General features: G+C 40.3%; 1 protein-coding gene across 1 annotated transcript; it reads left to right on the forward strand.

Annotated features, from left to right (window-relative positions):
• Nucleotides 1–1,035: 1,035 nt before the first annotated feature.
• On the forward strand, nt 1,036–21,147 carry CAVIN4 (caveolae associated protein 4). Its single transcript, XM_088476295.1, has 2 exons — nt 1,036–1,545; nt 13,393–21,147. The coding sequence occupies exons 1-2, from the start codon at nt 1,141–1,143 to the stop codon at nt 14,053–14,055; spliced, it is 1,068 nt and encodes a 355-aa protein (XP_088332421.1). The 5' UTR covers nt 1,036–1,140; the 3' UTR covers nt 14,056–21,147.
• Nucleotides 21,148–23,700: the final 2,553 nt, after the last annotated feature.

Genomic DNA, 23,700 nt, shown 5'->3' on the forward strand with positions numbered 1-23,700 from the left:
CACAATACTTTTGTTACATTTAGATAAATGTTGAAATTCATGTAAACTAAAATTTGGAACTGTTGATCAGCATACTTACGTTTATTTGAACACCATTATAAAAATAAAAGGCTGCTTTAATAAAAATTGTGTTTTGTTTTTTTTTCAATGCAAAACATCTTTATTAATACTGTATGTAATCAATTATGCTTTTATTCTGATTGTGTTTTAACCAGATAAAGTTATTATATTTCACTTATTTGCTGACCAAAATGGATTTAGCATTATCATATAGAAAATGAGCTATCTAGATATTGATATGTGATGAAAAAAGATGTGTCCTCATACACTGTGGTTTCAGTCGCGCTAAACTGCCCCTCTCACTGCGCCAGGTCCAGGGCAACCCAGCCACACTGTGCGCCTTCTTTGCACAAATAAAACAACTGGAAGCAACAAAACTACTTTGCTAGATTGCACTGATCAATTTGATTTGCCACATTTGTGTGCGAATGAGTCTGATCTGTGTACAAAGTGCTACCGTGCAACAGCCTCAGCTTTTTCTCATGCCATGTTCCATTGTGCTTCATCTATGACTTTGTACATGTTGAATACTAATTCCTGTGCAGTTAAAGTCGCAGCCCAGCGTCTCTAGTACACTTTCAGTGGTGTTTTGCTGTGTCTGCAATGAGAATAAGACACAAAATGTAAAGAAATAGATGGTACGCTACAACTCACCATGTCAGTCATCTCACGCCATATAGCACATAGATGTGGGGACACATCTGTACATGTAGCAATAACATAGTGTTTTTGTACACTAACTGAGGCGTGTAACTTGTTCATTCACTCTGATTCAACAGATGGTTTGGATATTTCAGTTAAGCACCCTACAGTATTTTCTTTCATGTATTTATTTACTGAGAGAGTGCTTCCTAATTTTAGTGGTTTGGTATTTCATAAGGCATGTTGGCCACAATGCTTCAACGATGAGTAGTTATAAATGTCTTTCCTGCCCCTTGGGGTGGAGCTTTACATTTCATGTTAAAGGTCTACTGAGACAGCTGTCTCTCTTGGCTCTAATACCAGCATTGCTCCCTGAGTCCTAAGCAGTAACCAGAGGACTCCAGCTTCTGCAGGCAAGCTAACGTCTAAGTGGCCAAAATGGATCACCATGAAAAAATTTCAGATCAAGTTAACTTGAATCGATTGTCTGTTGTCTCTGAAGATGATGAAGATCATGATTCTGCCTTGACTATCGTTACGGTTCTAGATAAAGTTGCCACCATTGTGGATAGTGTGCAGGCCAGCCAGAAAAGAATCGAGGAACGTCACAGAGAAATGGAGAATGCGATTAAGACTATTCAGATAGACCTCCTAAAACTTGCTCAGGCTCATAGCAATACCAGCTTCACAGTTAACAAACTATTTGAAAAGACTCGTAAAGTAAGCTCCAATGTGAAAGATGTAAGATCTCGAGTAGATAAACAGAGCGATCAAGTTCAAAAAGTAGAATCCAAACAAGAGGAAATGCTGAGAAAGAACAAATTCAGAGTGGTCATTTTCCAGGTAATCAATGTCATTGTTGTTATCTAATGAAAACAATAATTATTGCATGATGCACATATTAAATGTAAAATCCATTTAGATTTCTGTTTTCGATAGTAACTTGGTTGCATCTCATATTTTGTCAATTGCGGAAATGTCTGTAAAGCTTCTGGGTCTATATTAGTGGTTTCTCTTTTATTATTGTAAATGTATCTTACTTTTATATTGTACATTTATATTTGTGCCACTTGGAATTTATTGCAGCTTTGTTTCTCTTTTGCGTATTTTCAGTTTCTGATGTAGCCATCTTTTTTGCAGCCCTAATATTTTTTTTCTAAAAATTAGATATTCTTCTAAAAAAAAACCTCTATATTGTTGTTTTAGGTCAAAATATATATAACAGATGCAAATACTTTATTTATGATAAGTTCTTCATTTTATCTAAAAACTTCACAAAATGAAAAAATATATAATAATTTGTTTGAAAGATACATGGTGAAGAAATAATCTGTTACCTGTAATTTATTCCTCTTTCTGTGGAAAGACTATTGTTCATTGTAACAGTTCCTTGTAGGATTTTGCTATAAAACCTAAACACGTTTCACTTACTTTACAATGACTTTAGACTGGTTGCATGTGACTGCACTGGCTGGTGTTACGTGGGGTAATGCTTCTGATGATACTATATTTAGATGCTGTCAGGCAGAGTAGTATAAAACTGCTGACCAGCTTGTCCTATTTGTTGCCTCTGTGAATGGGTAATATGAGGAAGATGGGACGGTACTTATACATGTAATACGGACAGAAAGCTTGTTATTCTTCCACCATATTTGGTAGTACAATTCTGTTTCACATGAAGGATCATCCTGTTCCAATGTTTCTATCAGCACAAAGAGCTAGTAGAGATACTTACAGGGCAGTGGTTCTGTGTTATTCTTTAGCTGATCATGGCTTTACTATTATCAATGACTGTCCTAAATTGTATGTATTTCTCATTTGCTCATTACTGGAGTAAGAAAGTTCATTCTGTAAATCCACTGCCTGGTGCACAACAGTAACTTTGTGTAAGTGATCAGGTTCAGGCTCTTCTGTTCCCAGCTTATAAATAGATCTCTAGTGCTTCAGCAGTGATCCAGGTTAGATTTATTACATCAGCTGTTAGATGAAACACTCCCATTATATAGTACCTGTACAGCTGTAAAGAGGGAAACAGATGCTTAACATTGTAATATCCATGTCCTTCAGTTTTGTTCTTAATTGTAATGAAACTTATTCCACATTCCTGGTATAAATATATATATGTTTGTATGTATGTTGTGTACAGAGATTATATGAAGAGCATGTAAAATATGTCCTAAGATTAGCGCCATTTACCATACAGCTGTTCGTTATTATCCATTGATAAAATAGCTGATGAACATAATTTTTTATCTAATGGAAAAAATAATTATTGCATGATGCAAACTTTTTAGTAATTTGATATTAGTGTTCTGATAGGTCTATAATGCAAACTCACAAACGTGTGGGCATAAAGGATATATCATATCAGTCTAGTGAACATGAAGAGGAAGAGTTAAGCTGGGTACACACTACACGTTGGTCTACCCAGCCGACAGGATGAAACACTGTAACTAGTGGCGGCTCCAGAGGTGGGGCTGCAGCACAGTCCAAAATTCAAATAGGGGAGCCACACCAGCTGCCAGTGGGTCCCGGTCAGTGATGTTTGGCAGTGTTTGGGGAAGGACCGGCTCGAGGCATGTTTGACCAAGCGTCCCGCGGGCAGTCGGGATGCTGGACGCCTCCACCGCCACAGCTGTGTGGCGGTGCTGGCCCTGGAGAGTAGGAATGGATGCGTGCGGCATCCATTCACTGCAGGCAGAGGGCTGGGGGCAGCCCAGCTACTAACATAGTGCTGGGCTTGCCCCCAGCCTGACGTTAAAGGGAGGTGTGCCATTTGGGCATGCACCCAAACAATGTCATTTAGGGGGCGTGGTTTATGGAAACTAGGCCACACCTCCATTCATGCCCATGCGCGGTGAAGAGGCATCGTGTCCCGGTCCCGCACAGGGGGCGGCTCACCCTGGAGCCGGCCCTGGTTTGGGGTGGCAGTTGGTGTAGCTCCCCTATTTGAATTTTGGATTGTGCTGCAGCTCCACCTCTACAGCTGCCACTGGCTGTAACCAGTGGCGTAAGTTCATCCCAGACGCCCGGAGGCAAGTTATCATTTAGTCCCCACCTATCCCCCATATTTACAGCCCTAAGTGGGATGAATATATAATGGGTGATGGAGGAGGTGCCCCTTCAGTGCTGGCGTCCGGCGGCAGGCGTCTCCATTGTCTCCCATACTTCTGCCCCTGGCTGTAACGATCAGTGGCGGCACCAGAGGTGGGGCTGCAGCACAGTCCAAAATTCAAATAGGGGAGCCACACCAACTGCCGATTCCAAAGCTGCCAAATTTGGGTCTGTATTCAATTAGTGGCAAAATCTGATTTTTTTTCACAAAAAAAGGCGACATTTTTGTCAAAAAAAAAGGCGAAAACGGCAAACAGGCAAAATGGAGAAAACAAACTGGATAAAAGGTTTTTTCACCCAAAAATTGTGCGATTGTTTTTCGCCAAAGTACGCAACTTACAACTTTTTTGGGGGGTTAATTTATCATTGGGGGGGGGGTGTCCAAAGGGTTCTGAAAGAAATCCCCACATTTTTAGATAATAATAGGGATTTTACATTTTTTTTCTCCTGGTCTGGGATGGAGAAAACTTTTCTCCAGTTTTTTATCTCCATTTTCGCCTGTTTGTTGTTTTCGCCTGTTTTTGGCGAAAATGTTGCCGTTTTTTGGATGAAAAAAGTCTTTTTTCGCCAATGGAGAAAAAAACAGCCGTTTTCACCGCTAATTGAATATGGCCCATAAGCTGCTGGGACTCACTGGCACTTAGTGTGGCTCCCCTATTTGAATTTTGGACTGCGCTGCAGCCCCACCCCTGCACGATATATATTGTGCTGATCCGTATCAGAACCATACAACGTGTAACTAACGGATCACATAGTGTAAACCCAGCTTTAGTCCCATTTTTAGAAGTGATATTGTGATATTATCACCAAGACACTCACTAAGGCTCACCTGTACAATTACATCCATGCTACTGGGTATTCACATAGCTTTGTGTACCAAAGTTTTCTGTACGGGGCCAGTGGGTAATACATTGGTAAAACAGGGTGACCTGAAAGACTTTATTTTATAAAGCAGTCAAAAAGAGAGCAGCAGCCACAGATACTGTAAGGTTAGAGAAAGAGATTACACCCCATTCCCCACAGTTATTTAAACATGGGATATTCAACATTGGAATTTGGTTCAGTTCTACGGTGCATATCTGTGACCCATAGACGTAATATATTGTATTTATTGTATGCTATAATGTTTCTAATAAAAAAAATTATATTTCTCAACATACTTGTAATGGACTATAAAAGCTATTTCTATATATAAAAATATAGTATTTTACTTTCATACCAATGTGGCTACCTGGAAATAACCAAAGAATGCCTAAGCACTGACTGACTTTAATTATGGCTGGGACTTAGCTTCACAAGCAGTGCTGTCAGCAAAGACCTGTTAGGGGAACATGGCATCAGCACAGGCTATTAGGGAGCAGAAAGGCATACCACAGCTGTAATTTATACATTCTTTCAAAACGTAAAACATCATCACACAGTTGGGATCATATGCGCTCTCTTGAGATGTCATTGCATTAGCTCTTTCTGTTTTGCATTTACTTTTATACAATAATACCGGATCTCTCTGTATTACACTGGCAGTATTGCAGACATGCTACATTTCAGTGGACAAACAATTTTTTATTCTTTTATAAACTTAGTGCGCATGGGATATACACACATTGCAAAGAAGAATCAAATCATCTTTGATTCATGCTAAAGATCTAGCAAATATACATGCATAAAGTACAACAGAAGATCAAAGAGTGCAATGGGAGACATGGACTTTTGCACAGCACCTGACTGTCATCATCAGCGTCATGTCTTTGACAAAGATTCTTTGTGTTATGCGGTAACCAGTCTGTTACTAGTCTGTGTATTCTAGAATTAAGAAATTAATTTGAGACGTCAAGGACTCACATAGAATTTACAGAAGGAATCCTCCTAACATCCAAAGCAGCTGCCCCAACTTTCAGACTGATTCCGCCTCAACCTGATCCCAGCCCTAATGTAATTACATTGTTAAGTCCTGTGTGCTCATTTCACTTACCTCCAATGAACAGTTTTTCTTTCTAATGTGATTTAAGTTTGGATAACTTTGTCTCCCTTAACATAACACTTCCCTTTGGTGTTTTTATTCATTATTATTATTATTTAGATTATTAATGCTGTAAAGTTCTGCACTAAAGCCTATTATGATACTAATTCAATAATTGTAAACCTGGACAATGACACCCATAAACAATGAATTGAAGGCTGTTTGGTTGGCTTCAGGGCCATATTAGCAAAGAGGCAGTTAGGACTATAGCCCAGAACTCCACGTAAAAATAGGCCCATCATCATGACTATATGATGGTAACCAGCAGGCCAAATGGCAGGCTGTCTGCTGCTCAAGCTTGGGTACCACTGAAGCTAGCACAGCTCAGCAAAGATGTATGTGACTATAATGGCATGTGGGAAGGTCTGAGAGGCATTGAAGGGGCATGTTAGAAGGTCTGGAACCTTTAAGGGGTATGTGGGAAGGTCTGCAGGTATGTTTACATATACAGTGCATCCGGAACCACAGGCGGACTCCAATTAAGTTGTAGGAACATCTCAAGGATGATCAGTGGAAACAGGATGCAACTGAGCTCAATTTTAAGCTTCATGGCAAAGGCTTTGAATACTTATGTACATGTGATTTCTTAGTGTTTATTTTTTTAGTAAATTTGGAAACATCTCAAGGAAACTTTTTACACGTTGTCATTATGGGGTATTGTGTGTAGAATTTTGAGGACAAAAATGAATTTATTCCATTTTAGAATAAGGCTTTAACATAACAAAATGTGGAAAAAGTGAAGTGTTGTGAATACTTTCCGGATGCACTGTATATGATGAAGTCCTAGAAGGAGGACAAAACGTGTTAGGATGGAGCATTTCATTCCCCAGATGTCACTTCTTGGAAGGTGTAAACCACCTCTATTACCTCAAATATAATCATGCCATGAAGATTCTTCTATACATGGTTCTGGAGCTGCAATTTGATGTTTAACCATTGGAAAGCTACATATGGAGGACATTATAGTACAGGCTCGTACTAAACAAACATTCAGATATGCCTAAAAATAAATAAAAAAGAATAAAGTTATATATATATATATATATATATATATATATATATATATTTATTATGCGTGTATGAAATAAAGTTGTTTGTATCATAAAATTCCGCACTATAAAATTTTTGGCACAGCAATCACTTTTTGGCACACCATATGTGTTACACTTATATTTGTTTGTTTACTTCACTCTATTTGATCATTACTGGAATCTTACAGTATATGGTAAAGAAGCTAGGACGATTACAAAATCACCAGAGAGAAACTGGATCACATACAGCTGATAGGCTTCACTATTATTTATTTCTGGTACAACGAAACACAGCTAATTTTTAATTCTAGAAATACAATATTTACCAAATACTATTAAATATATTTCACTCTGCAGTAAAACTCTTTTCTCCATCATATATAGAGTCTACATATTGATTTACCAAATATTGATTTATTGAAGAACACGCAAGCCACCTACCATTCTATTGGGGGAAGTGTTTTTTCTGGCGCCCTTCTAGCTAGAATAGTGGGCCGTGGGACGGCAACGGTGCAGCGGCACTGGTCGCACACCCCTGATAACATCCCTGTAAATATATATATTTTTTGTTTTGGTTTTTGTTTGTTTTTTGTATTTTGTATGCATATCTGTATGTTTGTTTAGTACGAGCCTGTACTATAATGTCCTCCATATCTAGCTTTCCAACGGTTAAACATCAAATTGCAGCTGAAATTAGAATTATATAAAATACCAATGTAGGATTAAAAAGTAAACAATTGATTCTAGACAAGGTAAAAAATAATTTATAAATGCATAATGGGGCCCCTAAATTAGGGAAACCCCATTCAATAAAATCTAATAAAATACAACACTTTCAATAAATAAACAGGAAAAATTCGTATTGGAAGGAGAATAGAATGGTAGCTTATCTGAGTAAAAGTATAAATGAGTCTGCATTTAGTCTTTAGGGCAAGAGATAGGGAACCAATATAGGGCCCCATTATACAGTTATAAATTCTCTTTTACCTTCTCTAGAATAAATTGTTTACTATTTAATCTTACATTGGTATTTTATATAATTCTTATTTCATTGTTATATGCTGCTAATTTATTCACTGCTGTGCACTTTATGCAATAGGCACTTTTCATTGATTATTATCTAGACCATTTGGTTATAATTTATTTATTTATTATTACTGTACACACTAATAGCGGAACTGTCGCCCAAATTCAATCCTCCTTTCTCTCCAATTACAAGGTAGTATTTTCACCAATACTATATATTATTGACATGGAGCTGTCGCCCGCTTAGATTATATCTATTGGGCTTATCCGCATTATACCCCAAAAATTTGGAATCACTTATTTTTATTCATTGTTACTTTTTACTTGCGCCGAATCCACATAAAATTCGTTATATATATATATATATATATATATATATATATTACCTTATATGTGCATAGGACTGATGGGGGGACCTGTGTACAGGAGTGATGTTAGGGGAGATCTGTGTACAGGAGTGATGTTAGGGGAGATATGTGTACAGGAGTGATGTTGGGGGGATCTGTGTACAGGAGTGATGTTGGGGGGGGTCTGTGTGATAAAGCAACTGAAACGTTACTGACGTGTCCACTGGTTATTGACATTGTTCCTGTCCGTGAGTGCCGCACCATTTGCCAATATATATATATTACCTTATATGTGCATAGGACTGATGGGGGGACCTGTGTACAGGAGTGATGTTAGGGGAGATCTGTGTACAGGAGTGATGTTAGGGGAGATATGTGTACAGGAGTGATGTTGGGGGGATCTGTGTACAGGAGTCATGTTGGGGGGGGTCTGTGTACAGGAGTGATAATGAGATCTGTGTATAGGAGTGATGAGATCTGTGTACAGGAGTAGGAGGGAGATAAGTGTACAGGAGTGATGTTGGGGGGATCTGTGTACAGGAGTGATGGTGAGATCTGTCTATAGGAGTGATGTTAGGAGGATATGTGAACAGGAGTGATGGTGAGATCTGTGTATAGGAGTGATAGGGGGATCTGTGTACAGGAGTGATAGGGAGATTTGTGTACTGGAGTGCTGTTGGGGGGATCTGTGTACAGGAGTGATGGCGAGATCTGTGTATAGGAGTGATGGGGGATCTGTGTACAGGAGTAATGGAGGAGACTGTGTACTGGAGTGACAAGGAGATCTGTGTATAGGAGTGGTAAGGAGATCTGTGTACAGGAGTGCTGTTGGGGGGATCTGTGTACAGGAGTGATAATGAGATCTGTGTATAGGAGTGATGAGATCTGTGTACAGGAGTGATAAGGGATCTGTGTACAGGAGTAATGGAGGAGTCTGTGTACAGGAGTGATGATATCTGTGTATAAGAGTGATTGGGGATCTGTGTACAGGAGTAATGGGGTAGTCTGTGTACTGGAGCGACAAGGAGATCTGTGTATAGGAGTGGTAAGGAGATCTGTGTACAGGAGTGCTGTTGGGTTGATCTGTGTACAGGAGTGATGGCGAGATCTGTGTATAGGAGTGATGAGGGATCTGTGTACAGGAGTAATGGAGGAGTCTGTACAGGAGTCATGATGAGATCTGTGTATAGGAGTGATAGGGGGATCTGTGTACAGGAGAGATAGGGAGATTTATGTACAGGAGTGCTGTTGGGGGGATCTGTGTACAGGAGTGATGGCGAGATCTGTGTATAGGAGTGATGGGGGATCTGTGTACAGGAGTAATGGAGGAGTCTGTGTACTGGAGTGACAAGGAGATCTGTGTATAGGAGTGGTAAGGAGATCTGTGTACAGGAGTGCTGTTGGGGGGATCTGTGTACAGGAGTGATGGCGAGATCTGTGTATAGGAGTGATAAGGGAACTGTGTACAGGAGTAATGGAGGAGTCTGTGTACAGGAGTGATGATGAGATCTGTGTATAGGAGTGATGGGGGATCTGTGTACAGGAGTAATGGAGGAGTCTGTGTACTGGAGTGACAAGGAGATCTGTGTATAGGAGTGGTAAGGAGATCTGTGTACAGGAGTGCTGTTGGGTTGATCTGTGTACAGGAGTGATGGCGAGATCTGTGTATAGGAGTGATGAGGGATCTGTGTACAGGAGTAATGGAGGAGTCTGTACAGGAGTGATGATTAGATCTGTGTATAGTAGTGATAAGGAGATCTGTGTACAGGAGTAGGAGGGAGATATGTGTACAGGAGTGATGTTGGGTGATCTGTGTACAGGAGTGGTTAGGAGGATTTGTGAACAGGAGTGATGCTGAGATCTGTGTACAGTAGTGATAAGGATATCTGTGTACAGGAGTGCTGTTGGGGGATCTATGTATAGGAGTAATGTTTTGGGGATCTTTGTACACGAGTAATGGTGTGAATCTGTGTGCATGAGTGATGGAAGGATCTGTTTACAAATAGATGGGGGCTTAGGAGGGGGATCTGTGTACAGGAGTTTGTATGAACCTGGGAGAACACCAGAGCAGGAGGGTAAGAACAAGTGGCACCAAGGGGCCTGATCCTGGAGAATATAGACGATTGAGGAAAGCCTATTATAGAATAGGGGAAAGTGAACGGAAAATGGGTAAAGAGAGGGATTAAGAGGGAAGAAAGATAATAAGTGGACATGCACTTATAGGTTCTGTATAAGGGAGACATTGGGGAAAGTGTACATGCCTTATAGCACTGCCCATACCCACACAGCACTGATCACACCTCCTTCGCTTCTCACAATGGATCCTTGATCATCTTCAGCCCTAGGTTCATGTGGCCCTCAATCTGGCCAGAGTTGGTTCACACTATACAAATAGTGAATGGCAGGGGCATAACTAGTAATTAATTACCCTGTCGCAACCCTATGATGCGGCTTTCTAAGCACCAGCAAATAAGTACTATTCACACTAATGTCTACTCATTTCATAGTCTGTATCCAATAGGGCAGAGCACAAGTCGCATTAGTACATTCATGAATCATATATGCAGTCATTATACCCTGGATATTTTACAAATCATATAACTGTCTGCATTAATTCATTGTGAAACAGCTCAAATTTGTACTTTAAAGTACAGGTACCTTTTTTTTCTCTGTAGTAAGGTCCCCTGTGCAGGTGCTGTATCAGGACACTAAAGCTCCCTTGGCAAGACGCCACTGCTCACTCCCCAGCACACGTGACATCATTAATAGAAAAGGAAAGAGCACTAGAATAAAATGCAATTATATATAAATAAACTAAATAGCAGCAGCATGAATAAATCATAAAAATTATAATAATGAATATAATAAAAAATAATAACCAAAGAATAAAATAAAAAAACAAAGCAAGATAAAATGAAATAATAAGCACAAATAGAGTGTTAAAAAATGGAACCTCATAAGGTTCTTCAATATTCCATTTATAGCTCCTTTGGGAAAATGTATGTTGAAGTCCTGTAAATAGAGGAAAGCAGGGTTTCAAACTCTCCCTATCTCACCCTACCGCCTTGCTATGCACTTGTTCTCTGGCTGCTGTCACAGATGGTAAAAGTGTGCAGGGATCCCACGTCCGGTGTTCCGTCCTGACTCGGCGGCACGGCAGGTCTATGCCGGTGAGAACAGACTGGATGTCCGGCGTCCGTGGTGTATATCAGAGCGTCTTCTCAGTCTGCACCCGCTGTGACATCATGCAGTATTTTGAGAGAAACCAAAATATTAATGTAAATGGTAAATCTAAAGTAATAGGAAGAATGTGGCATCTACATTTCTGCATAGTGTGCCACACTTCTTGTTTGCAGAGGAGTCTCCTGAGAAGGATGTATCTTTGAATCGAGATTCACCAGTACAAGACCAAAGTAATTGGCTGCGTGCATCCAGCAGACTATTGTTTTCTAGGAAAAACATTTATAAAATAACAAGGAAAAAGGCACAAAAATAGTCTACATTTGAGATAGTGTAAGACTCTATTGAGGCCAGCTATGGCACCTCTACAGCATATATAGTCTGTATATCATGGAAAACAATGATAAATTACACTATGGAGCAGTGGCAGTTTTTACCAACCCCCCACCCAATTTAATCTGAGATGCCAGTGACAGGCTGCCATTGGAATCGCTCCCTGCTAACCACAGCTAAACAGGCTGTCCCAGGGGAGGTGTTTTCTCCCCCTAGGACTACCAGTCCGTACTGCAATTAGCAGAGAGAGCACTTCCAGTGGGAATCCCCTACTATAACAGCAGCCCTATGTGGTTTCTATGGACTGCGACCAATGCAGTCCCTAGAAGCCTGGGGTGCTTATTAATTTGTACACATATGTTACATTGCGTGGTAGTCACAGTAAAGCATTACTTTAAGTGCTAGTGAATGACATGTACAATACAAATTAAAAAGCATAATGGAGACATAGTGAAAGAAAATCCTCCAATCAAACCTCTGCAGTTTTCAGAAGTTTGACCACGTTTTGCACTTATACATCCTGCCCTTATACTAGTATTTATACTGTACAAGGATTTTAACAGAATCATTTAAAATTCTTGAACCAATTATATAAGTCTGGAAGCTAAGTTATAGTTATAAAATGCCATGGAAAATATGTACTCATTGACATTTGCAGAGTGTGAGTTTTTTCTTGTTGGTTAAAACTTTATCTTTCTATCTGAGTACTTGCCAGTTGTTTGTTCATCATGTTTAGTCACTCTAGGCCAGCAGATCTCAAACTAGGGGGTATCCGGATGGAAGATCGATAATGTTTAGATAGACAATTAATAGGTCAACACCAGATGGTTGACAGGTAATAGGTCGACATGGTTAAAAGGTTGACAGAAACAAAAGGTCGACTACAAATTGTCAACAGTGCAGAAGGTTGATGAGGTTTAACAGGTCTACAGATTCAAATGATCAAAACAAAAATGGTCAACACATGTTTGTTCATGTTTTTGTCAACATTTGTAAGGTTAGGGTGAAGGATAGGCATTTGGAGGAGGGTTAAGGTTTGAGGACAATTAGGGTTAGGCACTAGGGAGAAGGTTAGGCACCAGGGGGAAGGTTAGGCACCAGGGGGAGGTTTAGGGTTAGGCACTAGGGGGAGGGTTAAATAAAAAAAAAATACATGTTGCGACCATTTTTGTGTCGACCATTTGAACCTGTTAAACCTTTAATCTTGTCGACCTTCAGCAGTGGTAAACAGAGTTAAAACAGTAGTACCGTAATACAATGAAAAAAAGTCTTTCCCTCTCTCCCTGTAAATGTTAGCTTAAAAAAAATATTAAGAAAGCATATATGGACTATACCTTTATTGTCAATTATGCGTTTTTCTTAAATTGTAATATGTGAGAAATATACAGTATATTTACAATTCTATTTTAGTCATTCTTTCTTAAATCTTGTTTATACCACATTTATTGTTTTTATATTCTCAGCACCTAAACATATTATCTAATAGCAATGATATGCATTACAAAAGATTTGCTTTGCAGACTTTGGGGCTACAAATAATAAAAAATAGACTACCAGACGGTACCTAGATGGAAATGATTGAGAGCCACTCATCTGGGCAACTTATATTAACCATATAAATATTTTATCTTCTTTGCAGGAGGATATTGAGTGTCCAACAAAACTGACTGTTGCTAAAGAATCCACATTGGATGGACTCTTGAGGGACAAACTACACCCACCAAATGACCTCTCTTCTGATGAAGAGTACGAAGTGCAAGAGTCCAGGACTTCACGTCTGAAGAAATCCGGCATGCAGAGAATTGATAACATCAAGAAAGCATTTTCCAAAGAAAGCATGCAGAAAACAAAGCAAAACTTCGGAAAGAAAGTAAATCGGATTCGCACAAGGATAGTAACTCCAGAAAGAAGAGAAAGAATTAGACAGTCCAGCGAGAGGCTAAAGCAGTCTGGAGAGAGATTTAAACAATCCATAGCAAAGGCAGCACCCAAGAAAGAAACATTTAAAATAAACATGAAGAAGAAGGGAAAACAGCGAACCACGGCAGAAGGCCAAGAGGGTGAGGAGGACGATGAGGTAGACTCAGTCTCTGAGAATGACTTAGTCCAACCTATCTCGGAGGTCACCTACACTGAAGTAGTCACTGTAAAGAAGAAGAAGAAGAAGAATGAAGAAAAAGCTGAACTTTTGCCAGCCCGGGAGGAAGAGAATCCCAGCCCTGTCCCTGAAAAGTCTCTGCTGAAACTGGAAACAAAATTAGATGCAGATGAGACCCCACTTGTAGACATCAAGCTGTCATAATAAGGAAACTTACCAAGAAGAGGGTCCAGGATGTATATAACTAGCCACTCTAGGCCTCTGTGCGCAAGTTATATCCCATAAATATAAGCCCTATCCAACCTATTACAAGCTATGCCCATTTTGCATGTAGTACTACCCTACTTACACATATCATTTTGAACATCTCTTTTTGCTGATAGCTATGTTCACTGCTTGAACAAGAAAGAGGAACGGAACCTGTTTGAAGTCGTGAAGTTGGCCATGAAAAGTTCATATAAATATGTCATGTAAAGTGAACAAGTAATTCACTAAGTAATCAATAAATACATGGATGAATATGATTAGTTGGTACAAGCAAAATAATAATGGTAATAATGACGCTATACCATGTGGTACAGTAACAACAGCTGTTAGCATACCAGAATGATTGATCCTCTTGGTATCTGAGACTGCAGCCTGGTGATCTACAGTATGTGCACTGGGTAATGGACACCAGAATGTTACCGAAACCTCCATCATGGCATACAGAGACATTTTTAAACATGAAATATTATTTTCACTATAGGTTTGAGTCATATATAATAGTGCGGTTGTGTTTTAATACAATAAAGTGTATGTACAGTTTGGATTGCTCTTGTTCAGAAATTACAATAAGACCATTGCCATGAGAGAATAAAAAATACTATTAGAACTTTTATCTATAACTGACTTATTGGGCCCTAGCGCAGTTGATTCTTGCCCCCTTCCCAATAGGAAGTCCCCCACGCTGGGCATGCATCCTTAGCAAAAGTCAATCCTGTGCACACATCCTAAGAGGGGTGTAACGAATGGACCAGACCAGTGGCAGATCCCAGAGGTGGGGCTGCAGAGCAGTCCAAAATTGAAATAGGGGAATCACACCAACTGCCCTTTCAATAGCTGCCAAACATCTCTGGCTGGAACTAACTGGCAGTTGTTGTGGCTCCCCTATTTGAATTTCAGACTGTGCTGCAGCCCCACCTCTGGAACCACCACTGGACCAGATGGAAGCAATTGGTACACATCATCACTTTTCCCCAACCAGAATTTGCATCAGTAGAGCTGTGTATTTGGCCACATCCACCTCCACTATAATCATCACCATCGGGCCCCTAAAGGATGTTCAGGTACAGGAACTGTGTAGCCGTATTCATCCTTGGCATCCATTTACACTTATATTAGTCAGGATACCGGCACCTGTATTCTGACTAGTGTCGATATTCCGGCGTAGGCATTCTGCCCGCACGAATCCCATTGGTTGTGATATTGACCGCATCCCATATTAGTATTACATATGTGACAGATGGGGATGGTGTAGAATGAAACAACTGTAATAGAGTTGCTAGTCACAGAAAAATAGATGAACATCAGACCTCGAACTACACTAAATGGCCAAGCCATGTGTATGTGTACTATATGTCTTAGTGACTGCACATTGTTACCATCATTGTATTAGGTAATACATGACCAGTTCAGATATCACAAGTGCATATAAAATTTTAAATCAAATTTATTTCATGTTGTCTTCTAAATGTTCTGCAATCTCTAGTAACTGGTACCTAGAGATCTATAGAGACAGCAAAGTCACTTTATAGTTCCTTCACTGTAATGGCTGGGTGGCAGATTGCATGAGATCTTGGATTGGGTACATTGCGGGTTCCTACACTGTTCCACCACTTTGCCAGATAGAATATAGAAAATACCTCATTTTGGATTTACAATCTTTTTGCAAAAAATGCATTTATCAATTCTGTTTACACTAGATTAAGTACAGATTTTTAAACTATTTACTCAATTATTTATTCTGAACCCGTAATGCCTGCAGGTTTATATGGCACCCATCCAGCCAGGAAGCAAGGTATAATTGCCATGCTAACCCTCTCTGTGTTACATATTATTTCACCTCTATTACTGTTCTATTGATGTGGATGTTTTTTTTTCGTTAAATTGTTTAATATCCATTTAAAGAGTCTTATAGTTAAGGGTGACTATGTATAATGTATAAGAAAATCACTAGTCAGCTAGTATTGATTTATTTTGAAAATATTTTGTTGATTAATGTTTTTGTGTTTAGACGGTCTTGCTTCTGTAACTGAAATCCTCATGGGGCTACAATACTAAATTGCTAAATGTAATCTTTTTTATTTGACAACAGTGCAATTCCGCTGACTTCACTTGTACCCAAGAGCATTTTTGAGAACTTGGCAGGTGAACATTTGCATTATTTGGTAAATAGGGGGCAAAATGTTGACTAAATGTCAAATCTAGTTCATATCTAGATATGTCTGCTCTTAAACAATGGACCAGAAAGATCGCCATACAACTGTAGACCAGGGGTTAATAAATTTGTGCCTGGGACCCAGATTACATTCAGTTTTGAATTAAAATGTATTTTTTATGTTAGTAAATAGTTTTGTAAATTCACCCTTATTAGCATGGCACTCAAATGTTGTATTTACAAATAGGTAACCACTAACTGAGAAGTAGACCCATAGGTTGGAAACTGCCACTGGGATATTGGAGCAATTTATTATTCTGGCTATTTGAAGGCAGGGATTGCAATAAAAACTGTTTACAGTATAAGGTGGAAGATTACCGTGACATGCATTAAATATACATATCTGAAATCTGGTTACACCTATACAAGAAAATGAAGCTAAAGATATTGTTTATGATGAACACTGTATACACTGATAATTATTAGTGGAATTCAAATAAAAGTGAGCAATCTTTCTGCATGACTGCAGCTATAAAAGAATATGGGGATCATTCAGACCCGGTCGTTAGCGCCGATGCGCTCGGACCGGGTCGATGGCCCCCCACAGAGCATGCGCACACGACGGCGACGGCACCGTCGTGCGCATGCGTGAGACCCGCTACGACCGACAGCGCCGGTCGTAGCGGGTCTCGATCCAAAGGGGGCGAGCTGTCGATGTTGATTGACAGCTTGCCCCGTTTGAAAGGCGGGCCGGGGGGGTGGCAGCCCAAACTGAGGCGTTCCCATGGGAATGCCTACCATTTGGGGGAGGCCCCACTGACATCACTAGTGATGACAGAGCCAGAAGCTCTCCAGGGCTTACGACAAGGGAGACCCTACCCTAGGGTCTCGTCGTAAGCCCCGATAGTCGCGATGGTCTCTGACCATCGCGACCATCACCGGAGCGGTCATTAGAGCTGTGGGTGTTAACCCACAGCCTAACTACCGCAACAGAGGCGGGCGGTCAGGTTGCAAGCTGCCGCCCAGTTTCTGAGCGACCGCTTGCATCCTCCGACCGCCTCTGAATGAGGCCCTATGTTTTTAAAAACAAGAATATTTTTAATAAATAAAAAAGCCTTCATTTGAATATATTTTATTATGAAACCCATATTGATTAGTATGTGAAATATTAACATGACTATACAAAATACAGTGGAGCAGGAGGTGTATCATAGTAAAATAATATATAAAACACTACTAACAAAACAAAATTCAATTACATTTATTATTTTGAGTTTTAAAAGTGAAGGTTTATACAGTATATGGTCATCTAGATGTATCCTGGTTTCAATTGCAGATAGGCATTCCATCACATAGTAATCAGCCATGTGACACAAATGAAAGGGTGCTTAATATTATTATTATCATTATCCTTTACAGTAAAGTGCCACAAGTGTTCCGCAGCGCCTTAAAAAATATATAAACAAATAAGTGAACAAGAAACCAGTGACTTACATTACAATACAATGCAGGACATGGCCAAGGTTTATATACATTGCTGCATTAGCGATCACAACACTCATTGGGGTAGATGTATGAAGCCCAGAAACGTTATCAGCGCACGTTAAGTGCGCTGATACCGTTTCTCCCCAATGTATGATCGGGGGTTTGGGCGATAATTTACAGGGGCGCTATGTGCCCCTGTCATTATCGGCGCTGCTATCTGGGCTATGTACGAATGGTCAGATCGTCTGACCGTTCGGCCGGCTGTAGCTGTCGTTATCGACAGCTACAGCCTGGCGCTAGCCTATACCCACAGCAGGGACAGCGCTGTCCCTGCTGTGACGGCTACCGGCTCCAGGGCTGCAGCGCGGGGATCTCGCGATACTTGCGAGATCCCACACATGCTCATTGGAGCCGTCCGGGCCTGACACACATCGCATCAGCACTAGGCTGATGCGATGTGGTCTGTAGCGGGTAGCGCCGGAGGGGGGAGTTAACGCTCCCCCTCTCCGGCCGGTGAGATGTTCACACATCTCACCGGTAGTGTTTCCTGCTAAACATAACTGATAGAGATAGCAGGATATTTTACATTACACTTAAAGGTAACAATTTTGTTAATTTCCTTATTTGAAATATATCAGCAGCTGGTAATCTAAGGATTATACACGGGAAAATAAATAAGAAACATATTTATTTTGTCTACTTTATGAGACCTTGTGAAACCCAAGAGCATTTAGTGGAATGTTAAATGACATAACAGAATATATAAAGGACATATATAAAATTTGCTGTAAACATGATATTGCCTCTATTAACCAATTAGATTATTGTTTTTACTTTGCAAACTGTAGGAGAAAAGCAACATAATATGATTAGAGGCAACTCCACAGTTTTGCAGCAATGACTGTCACCCATTCAGAAGTCTAGAAAAATTAATTTAGGTCTGCATTTATCCATATTCCTGGTACAAACAATTCAAACCATAGGCAAATGCAGGGGCGGTTTCCGGTTTCCCTAGCCCACATTATGATGCCCAAAATTGAAATAGCATATAATACAAAAGTTGCATGTTTTTAAGATGCCTTCAGTGTCACAAATGAAATTATTAGCTCGACCTGTTGAATTTTAAATGTGTCAATCAGTAATGAATATACTTGTGCACCAACTAGGAGATATGGAAAACATGCACTTCTAGGGGTGCACTGATATAGACCATCTATAGGGTCAATTATTAATACTGTATAATAATACACTATCCAGTACATAAGAAGACCAATCTGTACATATATGTACAAGGTTCTTTTTCTGCCCCTCCAGGTTCCTGAACTTGCTCAAATGATCTGCAATGGAGCCCACATCTGAAACAAAAACATTTAGCTCAGACAGGATGGCCCTACCTTCTTATAGAATGGCTTACCATGATTGCTGGTCCTGTATATGTCAGAATTATTACAAACTGTACACTACTGTATACTGTACTTCGTATGCCGTATATTATAGCTGGTAAGTGCTGATTATGCCCTCTTCATGCACTGGCCACACTTGCTTTAAAATCAAGCATTTGTAAACCCACCTCTGGAAATTCTGCGTTTGCTACTGCAAACGACCAGAAAGCAAATACTACTGGCACAGAGTATTCTATAGCCACTACTGCAATATACTTGGCTAGTCTTACACTCAAAGTATTTTGGAATACACATTAAGAACAGTTATCGGTGGTAATTGAGCCCTCACTCCAAAGCTCTCATTATCTTAGTGTCCCCATTCAGCCCCGGTTCCAAGCTACCGCCTCAAATATTTTATTATCTACCACTGATTACTATTATCTACAACTGATTTCTGTCATTTTAACACTCTCCCTTATTTCCTTTTGCTGTAGATCTCACTTTCTCAGTATGTCTAAATATTATGGTGGTTTAAACTCCATAAGAATCTTTTTTTTACATGGAGAGTAAATTATAATAATATAAGTCACAGTGGCTGAGTTTCTTTATACATGTATCAAAGCCCAGAGGTCGTTGACAGAACTCAGAGGTGATTTTTAATATATTATCTAAATTGTTCAAGACACAATATAATAATAATAACTTAGTTTTGTTTAAATAAATACTTCAAATAATTTGTTAAATAAATATATTGGTTACAGTTCAGGTAGGTTACGATATGAGAGGAAATTATGTAAGTGTAGAAAGGAGGAAGAATTCTGGGACAACCACAAAGAGAATACTCATGTAAAATAGCTGTTAGTGAAAGCATACCATCATGGGATGAGTTATGTTGTAGGTATGTGCAACTGGTATATCCCAAGGCATGGGACCTGATTCAGACCCCCTCGCTAAGGCGTGATCGCTCGCTCTGAGCGATTTTCGCCCATCTGTGCATGCGTATAATTCACAGTGTGCGTGCGCAAGCCATTCATTGCGATCTGATTTTGGTAGCTCGTAAGCCACTATCAGGTCGTTGCTTTGAGTGACAGATAGTGCCGTTTGTGGGTGGTAACAGGGGAAGGTGCTTGTGAACGGGGGAGTGGATGTGCGAACACAGGCGTGTTTGGCCGCCAAAACGCATGTTTAAAGGGCGTGCATAATTAGCAACGTAGCGTCATTGTACACGTCACCTGCATGTATTTCAGCCAGTGCTGACCGCTGTGCTTGCGGCAGGCTAAGGCAACCCCAAGTTGCGAGCAGCTCCGATGGCTTATGATGGCCCCGATTAATCCTTAATTTCCCAGAGATTACATATGTTGCGAGTGGCAAGGGGGCATCTTTAGACATTTGCGAGCGCACTTTGACGTAGCTCGCTAAAACATAGTGGGCGTCCTTACGCGACGCAGTCCGAGCGCTTCATTTAAATATCCGGCTCCTTTTTGCCAGCGAGCAATCGCATCTTGTGAGCAGGTCTGAATGAGCTCCTTGGTGCATTGTGGGAAGGAGAAGTGGCACTAAACATAAGGAAGGAGGTACCTACTGTTATATGTAAATATATTGACTGTGATATATTATGCTACATCCCTATTTTTACATTTTAGATTAGTGCAGTTCAACAGAATATACACCTGTTAACGAAAAGAAACCACATCTAGATATGATGCGTGATAGATACATCACCTCGGCACCTATGTTATATTTCATAGGATAATATTAGATGTATAAATACATTTTATGTAGAGACGAATTAAAGAGACTATTTCCTTCTCAAACCATACATTATGTAACGTGATTACTTTGTGTGTTATGATCAATAACAATTTGTCATTTTACGCTCTGCTACTGCAAAATGCTTCATTTAAATGGCAAACAATAATATTGTATGACAGAATAATATGTGGCGGATGATTATTTGTAACCTACACTATAAATAAATGTATCTCTTTTAAAATTAATCATTTTATACCAGTCAATGAATGTTTGTTCTGTATTATTTACTAGACTTTGGCCCTCATTCAGAGCCGCTCGTTAGCGGCAGTACGCTCGTTCCGAGCGATGTTTGCACATCTGCGCATGCGTACGCTTTTTAGTACGCATGCGCGAACCAGTCAGTGCGGCCGAAAATCGTTTGTACGCTATATAGCGAGTGCCTGCTATTTTGAGTGACAGAATGAGGCGTATGTGGGTGGTAACAGGGGAAGGTGCTTGAAAATGGGGAGTGGAGATCCGAACGCAGGCGTGCTTAAAGGTCAAAACGGGCGTTTTATGGGTTTGTATATTTAAAACAGCAGCGTCAATGACCACGTCACTGGGTTATTTTATAGCCAGAACTGCTCGCAAATTTGTGGTAGCAAACACCAACCACAAGAATAGCGAGCAGTTCATACGCTGGTCGATGTACTCGATTAATCTAATAAATAGCGGACATGACGTATGGTGCGAGCGGCCAGGGGGCGTTTTTAACAGATAAACGAGCGTATGTTTTGCTCGTTCGTTCAGGCTTAGAGGTGTGAACAGACTGCAATGTGCGTACGGATCATTTGAATAGCCACCCCTTGTTTTTTAAACGAACGACCGCAAATAGCGAACGGCTCTGAATGAGGGCCTTTATTTATTAACTAGACTTTATTTCATTGAGATAAAAAATATACTAAATTAGTTGTTTCTTTTATCATTTCATTAATAATTAGACCAACAGTACATTGTGTACTAGATGACAGTTATTGAATATTTAGAGGCTGATTCTTAGATAGGAGCAAAGCAAAGAAAGCAAAAACTTTACACCTGAACAAACCATGTTCTAATGCAAGGGGTGCAAATCAGTTATTTATTCAAGCACAGCCTGTAAAATGATAGGATCTGATTGGTTGCTACTGTATTTCTGGTTTGATACATCTCCCCCTACTAAGTACCAAACCTTTTAAATAGGGCAAATTGAGAAGTTTTCCACAGCAGCTAATCAACTTCTAGTTATCATTTATCTAGTACAGTCTATACAATAATAGCTATGGTGGCTATCTGTAATTTCCCCACCTGTCCTCTTTAGAAGGTTTGATACATCTCCCCAATACAGCTTATAGTATCATTCTCATTCAGAAGACAATTATCAGGAACTGAACTAATCATTACAACACTTTCATTTAATCACAAATAGAACATGATGACATCATTTATGTTAGTGCGCCGGTGCAAGGTTTCTAGGCACACTAGCGCCCCTGCTCCCTTCAAAACACTTGTCCCAGCCATATACATAAAACCACATTTTTGGCCGAGTCTTGGTCACAATATTTCTGTGCATACTGTGGATTTTCCTTTACATCCTGAATGGCCACTCCAACACTGACTACTTGCACTATTTATCTCTGGCAGTAATTTGAGGGAGGGCAGCTACTAAACCATAGACTCAGCAGAGGGAGGCAGGTTATCTTTACATTTTTGTACATACCATAGCCCTATTGGGCTGCAAACAAAAATCTGTGAGTGCACAGAGGTACCACAAGAGTGGCATACAGCACTTACTCAGCTGCGAGGGAACTCGCAACTAATTGGATTGAGCCCTATGTTTGTGTGCGACAGTGAGAAGAGTTTAAGGGTTCCCAGGGGAACTTAGTGTTAGGCACCCCCCCGGGAAGTTAGTTTTAGGCTAGGGGAGGGGGGGGGTTGGGTTAGGCACCCCCCCAGGGGACTGAGGTTTAGGCGGCGGGGGGATGGGGGGTTAGGTTTAGGCACGGCGGTAAATCATACTGAATCCATTCTCATCATGCTGAAGCCACTGCTGCCAGATGTATTTTGTTTAAAAGACTCCTTAAAGTCATTGTGAAGGCCCTCTTGTTACACCTAATTCATTAATATAACAATTGTAATGTTTAGGAGTAAAGTGATTTATCATAAAACTGATCAGTAATGTGTCAATACCAAGCTAGGTATTGATAGTGAGCCATGGATTCTCTGTGGGGCTGGAGGGATCCACCCACACAGGGAAGAAGAGGAGATGTGACCACACCTAATGACTGTCCAGTGGATTCAGTCAAAGGTAGGACTGAGGCAGGCAAGTGTGTATACAGCCCAGGTGGGGTTTTGGAAGCCAGTCAGGCTGCCTACGGAGAGTCCAAGTGGGACTGAGGCAGCTATAGAGCCCATTGTGACAAGGCCAGTGGGAGGCCATGTCCAGACCTTCAGTCAGGACCACAAATCTTTGACTGTATATTTGAAGTTGTAGCAGCCAAGCTACAGGCTAGGAGGCCTGTGTCCATACTTGCATGTGGTGCAGGGAGGACCAGAAGAGAGACTTTATCTGACTTTGTGGCAGACAAACCATTCCAGTAGGCTGTGTCTATACTTGTGAGAGATAGGACTAAAGACTATGGGGTAAATTTACTGAGGTGCCGTTTTCTAGTCTATGCCACCCGAGATCAATCTTGGATGACATCGTCCGTATTCATGGGTTTCATTTTTCTAACAGGTTGCTGAATTTACTAAGCTGACGATTTGTTGTCATTCGTGTTGATCGATGGTGTATTC

Source organism: Taudactylus pleione, unplaced genomic scaffold (genome assembly GCF_031769625.1).
Source record: "Taudactylus pleione unplaced genomic scaffold, aTauple2 ptg000186l, whole genome shotgun sequence".
Taxonomy (NCBI): Eukaryota; Metazoa; Chordata; class Amphibia; order Anura; family Myobatrachidae; genus Taudactylus; species Taudactylus pleione.